Source organism: Gadus morhua, chromosome 15 (genome assembly GCF_902167405.1).
Source record: "Gadus morhua chromosome 15, gadMor3.0, whole genome shotgun sequence".
Taxonomy (NCBI): domain Eukaryota; kingdom Metazoa; phylum Chordata; class Actinopteri; order Gadiformes; family Gadidae; genus Gadus; species Gadus morhua.
In genome coordinates this window covers 13,437,939-13,446,526 of record NC_044062.1, presented here as the reverse complement: position 1 = coordinate 13,446,526, position 8,588 = coordinate 13,437,939, and the positions used below count along the sequence as shown (strand labels likewise).

General features: G+C 40.6%; 1 protein-coding gene across 1 annotated transcript; it reads right to left on the bottom strand.

Annotated features, from left to right (window-relative positions):
• Positions 1 to 308: 308 nt before the first annotated feature.
• Positions 309 to 8,350, bottom strand: LOC115559482 (indoleamine 2,3-dioxygenase 2-like). The gene is made up of 10 exons (XM_030378242.1): positions 8,007 to 8,350; positions 6,212 to 6,307; positions 4,202 to 4,318; positions 3,452 to 3,570; positions 3,310 to 3,324; positions 3,124 to 3,223; positions 2,330 to 2,447; positions 2,193 to 2,244; positions 1,820 to 1,968; positions 309 to 1,142 (listed from the first exon to the last, which is right to left on the bottom strand). The coding sequence occupies exons 1-10, from the start codon at positions 8,091 to 8,093 to the stop codon at positions 742 to 744; spliced, it is 1,254 nt and encodes a 417-aa protein (XP_030234102.1). The 5' UTR covers positions 8,094 to 8,350; the 3' UTR covers positions 309 to 741.
• Between the last annotated feature and the right edge of the window lie 238 nt (positions 8,351 to 8,588).

Genomic DNA, 8,588 nt, shown 5'->3' with positions numbered 1-8,588 from the left:
ACATCAAACAACTGAAATATGAACTATTTCACGTATACAATTGATGTTTTTCAAATATTATATAGATGTATTATATATTTATATAAGGGTGTCCTGGATTAAGATTTTTCATGGTCAATTCCGATTCCTCTGGCTAAACCCATCGTTTTTTACACATGCAGCTACATTTTTTGTGACTTTTAGTTAAAATTTGTGTAAATAGTCAATAACTTCTCTCTGGATCACCCACTATGTTTACATCCAATCATGACAAATCCCCAAACGATAAAGAGAATGTGGAAGTGTTTGAAAATAAGTTAAAATGTGAATGACGCTTTTTAGCCACAATTTGAACAAATGCAGCACCATTCAATTGATCAGATCAGCAAAAAAGCAATGCGATATACAGATGGAGAGAACCATTTTCACCAGCACAATAAGTATGATTAACTGCTGAAGTTGACACTATACACACTTGACAATCTTTAAAAATGTTGAAATAGTATGTGCTCTACTACAAAAAGACAATTATTGGAAAGTGCTACTGCCCTTAAATAAAGTGGTTATCAAACAACTAAATAAAACTTTTTTTAAGCCCCCTCCCCCTGATATAATATTATTGGGTATAAAAATGTAAGCTGATATATATATATATATAAATAAACATAATCATTTTGTAGACTAAAGAATATAATCGTGCTAAACTGTGGTACAAGCGGAACAAACCACTCCGGGCTGTTACCATCATCACCCCCGCGTTCATTAATTCCTGTCACACATACTTAATGGCAAGATCCTCTCCCCCAGTGAGGGACACGGGATAAGTGCATTATGGGTAGCGTCCCTGACGCTCTTGAGGAATAACATGGGGTTGGACCCTCCCGTGCCGGTGGAGCCCAGACCAAGACCCGAGCCCCCACCGCCTAGCGGGCAGCGGCCGGCAGTGGCCCGCGCCTGGCCACCCGGGATGATGATGAACTTGGCCACGACACACAGGTGGAAGGTCCTCAGGTCCTCCAGGGCCGAGACGCAGGCGTTGTACGCCTGGTGGAGCGGAGGGCTGGGGACCACCAGGTCCCTGAGCCGAGGGGGCGCACACAGGGTCTCGATCAGCTGTTTGTGGCCCGGGGGCATGTAAAGACGCATGTGCCTCAGGAAGGCCGCTGGATGGATTGGTGTAGAGAGGGAGAGAGGGGTCTGGTTAGCATGGGACAAACGACCAATGACTGCAGATGCCCAAAAAAGCTGGATAGTAATAGACCTTGTATGAACTGGTCCCCTAACTGTGGATGAAGTGAAAAAAAAATGATTGTTCCACTTTTTATATCCATGATCTGGCTCATGAACTGGCTTTTATATTAATATCCATGTCACACAATGTTTGACTGTGAAGTCAACATTGAGTGACATGCAAATGAGTGCAGTTCTGGAAGCCATGTTTGGCGAACGAAATACCAGAGGAAGGTCTGAGTTGGATGGATCCAGAACAAGCGGGGTTACCCAAGCGGCAGCCATGACCACCTGTTTATGAAGCCCTGGTGGAAGGGACTGACACGTACTTCTAATGGGCTATAGGGATGCTAAAATAACCGAGACCATTCTAAGTCAACAGGAAAATTTGGAGTTTGTTTAGGACCATAGTTTGTAGTTCATCTCCATACTATCTATTTTTGGAGGACCCGTTTTACAGTTTTTTTTTTGTAAAAAAAAGTAATAAAGGACTGAATATCAATGAGTCTTTGCCTTAAACTACTGCGAGGGGGCCATGTAATGCCCTTGATCGGCAGTGTGGTATCGTCAGGAACACTGCGTCCATATTTATTACAGTCCGTGGGGTTACCTGACTTCTCCTCATGCTGGACGCCCAGGATGGCGTCGAAGCTCTGTACCGCTGAGCTCTGGGCCGCGCTACAGCCCGACAAATACACGGGCTCGTCGTTAACGCCTTCATAGACCAGCCCGTTTGGCAGCTGAGGGTTGTCTTTCCACCTGAGCAACACCAAGGGGGAGATTCTGTTAGGCTTAGCTCAATCAATATTAGTCTATATTTATGCTGCATAGGATTTTATTTGATTGTTATTCAATGATTGAATTCTTACATGGTGTAATCATGTCCGAAACAGGATGGGAGAAATGTTATATGACTATATTAGGCATTGATAGGTTATGTTGTGAAATTAATGTTTCATGTTTAGTATATTCTTTAAACTCACCCTGAGAAGAATATCCGCAATGTTCCAAAGAATTCGGTTTGATTGACATGTTCTGTGAAAAGATCAACAGCCGGTAAATGAACCTCCTCCCATTTCATCCTGCAGAAGGACATTTCGGTGACTCATTGGTCATGTACCGTGCATGAGGTTAAATTCTTTCTTCATCTGTTTCAATGACGCGGCTATTTCGTTGAGACCCTTTAGCAGCCCGGTCTCATCGTGCTCTTCCATGGCCATTCTCACTGCCAGGATACCCTTCACCATACAAAAAAACAACACATCATCAGTCTGACCCGTCATGAAGCTTGAGTGATTAACAAAATGATTTCTGTTGTCCATATTCGATTCAAATGTTTTTATACCGCACATTTTATACAAAAACTAAATGCAGTTCTATGTATGATAATAAGAAATTACTGTGTGCGATAAAATGGATTTGAAAGTGCTTTACATAAGCATAACAAAAATAGTAGGAAGACAGAAATACCAAGTAAACAAAAGAAAGATGAAAATAAAAAGGCATGGTTAAGACCTGAATAACGGTCTAAAAGCGAGGCTAAAAGGTGAGGTTCAGCTGAAGTATACGTTCTGTTGTCGTTGCACCGATCTGTAACTGGGTCAGGGCATAGCGGCCGACACTGGTTTAAAAGCGGTATCAGTATCAGTGGCTAGAATCTGCATATATGCCTCTTTTTTATAGAGGCATATTTGGTAAAAGTAAATTTTCACTTCAAAACTGGCTTTTGAATATTCAATTTTATCTATTTATTCCTACTTTACAAAGCTGGAAATGGGATAGCCTTATATAAAGCTTTTTAATTAAAGAAACGCATTGGTATATCTGATCCGTACGAAGATAATCAAACAAGAAATACTGCTGTGGTATCTGGCTTTCTACTGGTAAATGAAAAAATTGTGTTCTATAACAAACCTTAAGGCCACATACCGCAGCCTTCTCAACAATCCACGACACCAATAGAAATCCCCGACAGCTCTCATTGCCAGGGAAATTGAGAATTAAATCCATGTTCCTAGAACAATAAGTAATTGAATGATTGAAAGATAATTTGTAAAAAGAGATGGACAAATCTCAATGCAAGTGGTTCAGCTTTCTTACTTCAGTTCCAAATCCCTGCAAAAAAAGAACACTGTGTATGTTAGCCAGTGATTTTCAGAACATATGCTTTTGATTTGGATGAGGATGAAGATGACTATCATCATCATCATCATCATCATCTTTGAATTATTTTGGGGCTCACCCCGCTGGGTCCTTCAGCTTCCAGTTGGCTAGGACACAGTCAGAGTACGTCAGGATGGCTGGGAGGTCCAGCTTACGGGAAACCAGCGTGAAGGGGACAGCGAGGGCTTTGGGAAGTCTCTGTCAGGGGGAAACAAGTGTGAAGGTGAAGAACTCAATTTCAACAAGAGCCCTTTTAATGTAGTCATTGTTACGTATTTTAAGCACATAAGCTGCCCCCACATAGCCACTATGAAGCAGGATCGAACACACAATCTGCATTACCCTCAAATAGCCACTAGAAAGCAGGATCTAACACATAAGCTGCAATAACTACTCCAGCCACAGATGGCAGCCCCTTTAGACAGGTGAGGAGGGCGGAGCCAATACGTCACACCGGCCACAACTACTTCACATAGGCCACGTCCACTTGATACAAACCAGCGCAGGAGTGAGATTGGAGGTGAGAGACATAGGCGGACCCGCAGAGAGCCTCGGGCCTAAGCCCCGGGGGTCGAAGTAGCTTCAGTATTTCTCTCCACGCGTGTTAGATGCAATTCCCTCCCTTTTGCTTCATAGTTGCCATACCGAAATACTTTAACAAATAAACTGAGTTAAAAGCGACCTGGATTGGACTACTTTCTTCAAAAACGTCATCTAAAAATCAATTCCAATAGATTTAATTTATGAAGCATTTATATGTATTTTTTGACTCATCAGTTTGATTTTAGCTTGTTAGCTTGTTAGACAGTACCGGGGACAAAATCTTTACCTGGGCAGGGTTTTTCTCTTCCTGCCATACATAGCCCATGGTGATGAACCCCAGCGCCAGGTGGGCTAGCCTTAGCTCTCGATAGCTACTGAGAAGATTTATGCTCAGCATGGGCATCTGAAACGTTGAAGGTTGAAAGATTAGGGCTTTATCTTTAAAACTGCAATTTGTGGAACTAATAGTTTGTGTAATATCTAAAAGATATTGTACCAAGCTGCACCTTACGTACCAAACCCACTATGCTATTGCGTATTCCATCTTCATGAAAATGGATATCATTGCATATACAGCCTTTTCAATATTCAATTCAAATGTATCACTACAATAAGTCAATTGTAGTGATACAGTTGTAAAACACTAATGGTCAATGATAGATGCAGATGTAGATTTTCTACATCTACATAAAAATGGCCACAAGGCTCAGTGCATCCAAATTACAATGGTGCACAAAGACAGGGATCTTTAGGCCATCAGAGCCCTTCCCAAACCCATTTCAGTTAAGCAGTTAAAGTCATTTTAGGGTCCAACTCTTAATGCAGAACCCCTGTCCACAATGGCTCACGGGTCAGGGCTCCAGAGGCAGAAGAAGCGTTCTGTGTTTATCTGGGTGAGGAGCAGTCTCCAGATGTGCTCCTTGGCTACCTCTTCTCACCTAACCAAAGGTTCAGGGGGAGTATTATACTAAAAAAAACGTAATTCACAAAAGAACTGACACAGTGTCTCCCTTGGACATGACCCAGATGGCCTGGCATCCGGCCATTTGGTTCATCCTTGTAGGGAAATAAACAAATGGAGGTTTGTTGGAGAGGCCCTGGCCTGTTCTAACTCTAAGTAGTGTGAACACAGGTGTGTGCACGAGAGCACAGAGAGACACTAGAATACACCAGCATTCTACACCCCTTTCCTCAACAACAATGTTTAAATTCCCTATTAGTTACATATTCGTGTAATTAATGTTGAAGGTTTTACTATCCAGTTTGGGATTTTAATTTATTTCAGTTTTACAGTATATGCCATATGGTTATGTTTCTTCTTCTTGAAATAAGTAGTATTGCAGCAAACAAAGTATTTGATCTTTTGACTGTAATGACTGTAATTACTTTTTAGGGATAATTATGTGTTGAACGATTTATCCTGTTTGTACTAAACCTATTACAATCTCAACCATGGCACAAAAATCACCTGCTATCCAGGCCACTCCCCATCGCTAAGTACTACACTGAAGCCAAACCAACAAAACCGAAGTGAACTGAGTGACCCAAACCAATTAGATTCAACGCCACGAGCACACTGCGTTCTGAGCCACGCACAGGACGCATATATTATAAAAACGGTTGGTGTCACTCAAAATGCTGCTCAGATCTGAATATTCCCTGCTTCTGTGCCACTCACGGCACCTGACAGCCAGCCCTGGAAAGGACATTAGGGGGAGACTGGCTGAAGAGTAAAACACTAAAGGAGTAGCGCCTTCCCCTCTGGGAGGTTAGATGTAGAGGTGGCGAAGAAACCAACAACCTCAAGAGGCACAGAGGCCCGGACAAACCGCCTCAGTGTCGTCCCCGGTGAAGCTGCATTAGTAATGTCCTACGCGAATAAGCAAAGAGGTCAGAGTACCTCATAAGAGGACTTCAAAATCGAATGGATCAAGCCTTCCAGATTTGAGCTCTGATATCATTTTGTGTGAAAAGAAAAGAGCCCGTTTTTATGACAAGACAAGACAAAATACATCAGCTGATGTTTTTTCATCACAAAGATTATTTGTAATCCTTGTGCACGCATAATCTATGCTACATGTTTGATATAATCAAATATAATTATTGCCAATATGGGAATCAGAAGTGTTTATCTTTGTTTGCTTGTCGTGCTGAGTACTAAAAATATAAATGTTCATACAGTGCTCTAGAATTTAATTATGTCCCTGTGTATACCTGAAATACATCAAAACTACTACACACTGATGGGATATCCTGTGTTCGACATACAGAATGCTTCCTATACCATCATTCTTACCTTTTGAACCACACTGCGTAGTTGATGTGTGTTAATCAGGTGGCAAATGTTATGGGCTATTTCCATCCATATCTGGTAGTATTCCGGAAGGTCCATCTAAAATTAAATGCAATATAACAAATTTCAGAAAATATGGTTAACAATTTCATTTATAACCCTGTAAAACACTCGTGGTTGTGACTGGGGGGGGGGGGGGGGGGGGGGTCAGTGTCATAATATGAAAAAACCTAGGTAGGAAGGTATAGAGAGAACTTGTTGTCAGTACTCATTTCCTTGAAAGCAAACCTTTGAAAATAAAAAAAGCCTCTGGCCTTCTTCTTGATTTTATAGACAGTTGACAAACAACGTTATGGTAATTTACTCCAGCTTAACTAAGGCCAAACTGTCTGAATAATGATCAGTTAAAGAAAGATGTCAAGCAAGGAACAAGTTGGTCCATCTACATGAGATTGTGATTTGTGAGGAAAAATTGATGATTTGTACACTCACGACATGTGACGCCATAGCTGAGCTGAGAAATCTTGACAATGTTAGTACTGTTTGTCTCTGCACAATCATGTGTAAACATGGAGAACCGGAGGGAGCTGAGCACACAGCCCTGGGGGGCGCCTTGGGTGGTGATCACTTTCGAGGTTTGGTCAACGAATCACACCGTCTGGGCAACGTCATGAATTCTAGATACATCTGCATAGGGAGGTGTTGAGTCCAATGTTGACCATTATTTTGAACATTTTAAACTAGAGTTCTCAGAAAGAAAATGATCAGAAATTTGATCATATTCAAGATCAACAGAACAAAACACTAAAGGCGTCCCCCTATAAAGGAGACACCCCTCCTAGAATAAACTCTAAACACCTTCCGTTTGAAACTCAGCATGATGCCAAGGTATGTCCCTTAGCACCACACGTGAATGAAGAACAATTATATAATATTAAATATTTCTATTATAAATTAATAGATAGTTTGATTTATTGCCTATTTTAAGTTATAAATACATTATTTGCAATCAATCCAATTCATAGGCATGTGGTAGGAATCAATAGAGAAGTGAAGGAGTGGTTGGAGTCAGTTGACTCCTCCGATGACTCACCTCAAAATCCCCTACAGTGACTTTCTAAATAGGAAGTGGGTGTGTGGCCACACATTGACTTTTTGTTGAGTTAATATTGGACTTATCAATTACAGGGCTAAGGGAAGATAGGGATGAGGGAATATAGAGCTGAGGGAACATAGGGCGGAGGGGACAAAGAGCAGAGGAAACGTTGGGGGTCTAACACAAAAAAACATTAGTCAGAAATGACTTCTCATTCAGAGCAGTCAGTGCAAGGTCCGTGGGTTGAAACAATAGCAATAATAAACTGGTTAGTTAAAATCCTGAAAACAAGTTACTCAAAGTAATACTTGTGAAAGAACAAACCTTTTTGCCATTATCCATGGTTAATGTCATCCCTTTTCCCCTTTTTTAAATTATTTTGCATGTAGAAATCCTAAACAGTCCCTTTAGGTCATATAAATAACATGAAAACCTTCCATATATCGCTTTAGTACCATGTATGTGTGAAAAAAAGAAAAATAACGTTATACACTGTATACATTAGGAGTGTGTTAAATTTTTTATTTTCTGTTTTAAATTATTAACAAAATAATACAATAAATCAAATACAAGTAGGGTTGAGGCACATGGTATGAATCAATAGAAAAGATAAGCTTATTTTCACTTCCAGGTGGAACTGTGCAATAGTTAAACCTCTGATATTTGTGTGATTTCATATAAATGCCATAGTATGCTACTCACCAATGGCTCCGTAAGAACAAACCCAAGTTGTGATATATCAAATGAGTACATGTCTCTTTGCAGCATCTCCTCGCTCGTAGTCTTCATCCTGTCTAATGCTCTCAATATTCTCTATAGCAGGTAAAGTGACCTTCTTTTCTGCTGAGCGAGAACTTACCATTTCCTTTTAAACCATCACATCACTTCTCCTAAGATATTCGGCTGGAGCCTGAGAGCCAATCACATTGCATTTTTCTTCATAAAGTTGTTTCAAAGTTCAATCTGTTTCTCTTCTGTCAACAGTGTGGGCTTCTCCTGATTAGTGTCTTGCCTTGTTACTAATGTAATCCAAACATTCTGCGAGGTTAGAGCTTATTCAATGTATCTGTAGTAGGGGAAGGTATAGGAGAAGGTAATTAGTTTTTCATTACACAAATTATTACATATATATAGCCTACTTTCACCTCACTACATTTAGAAAACACTCTGCTTTTTTCGACGTTTTGCGGCAAAGTCGGCCTGGCCCTATGCTGCCCCAGTCAAGTTTTTTAACCTTAATTTTTCTTGTGTAATTTCAATAAAATAATCGAATTTGTTTTAAAT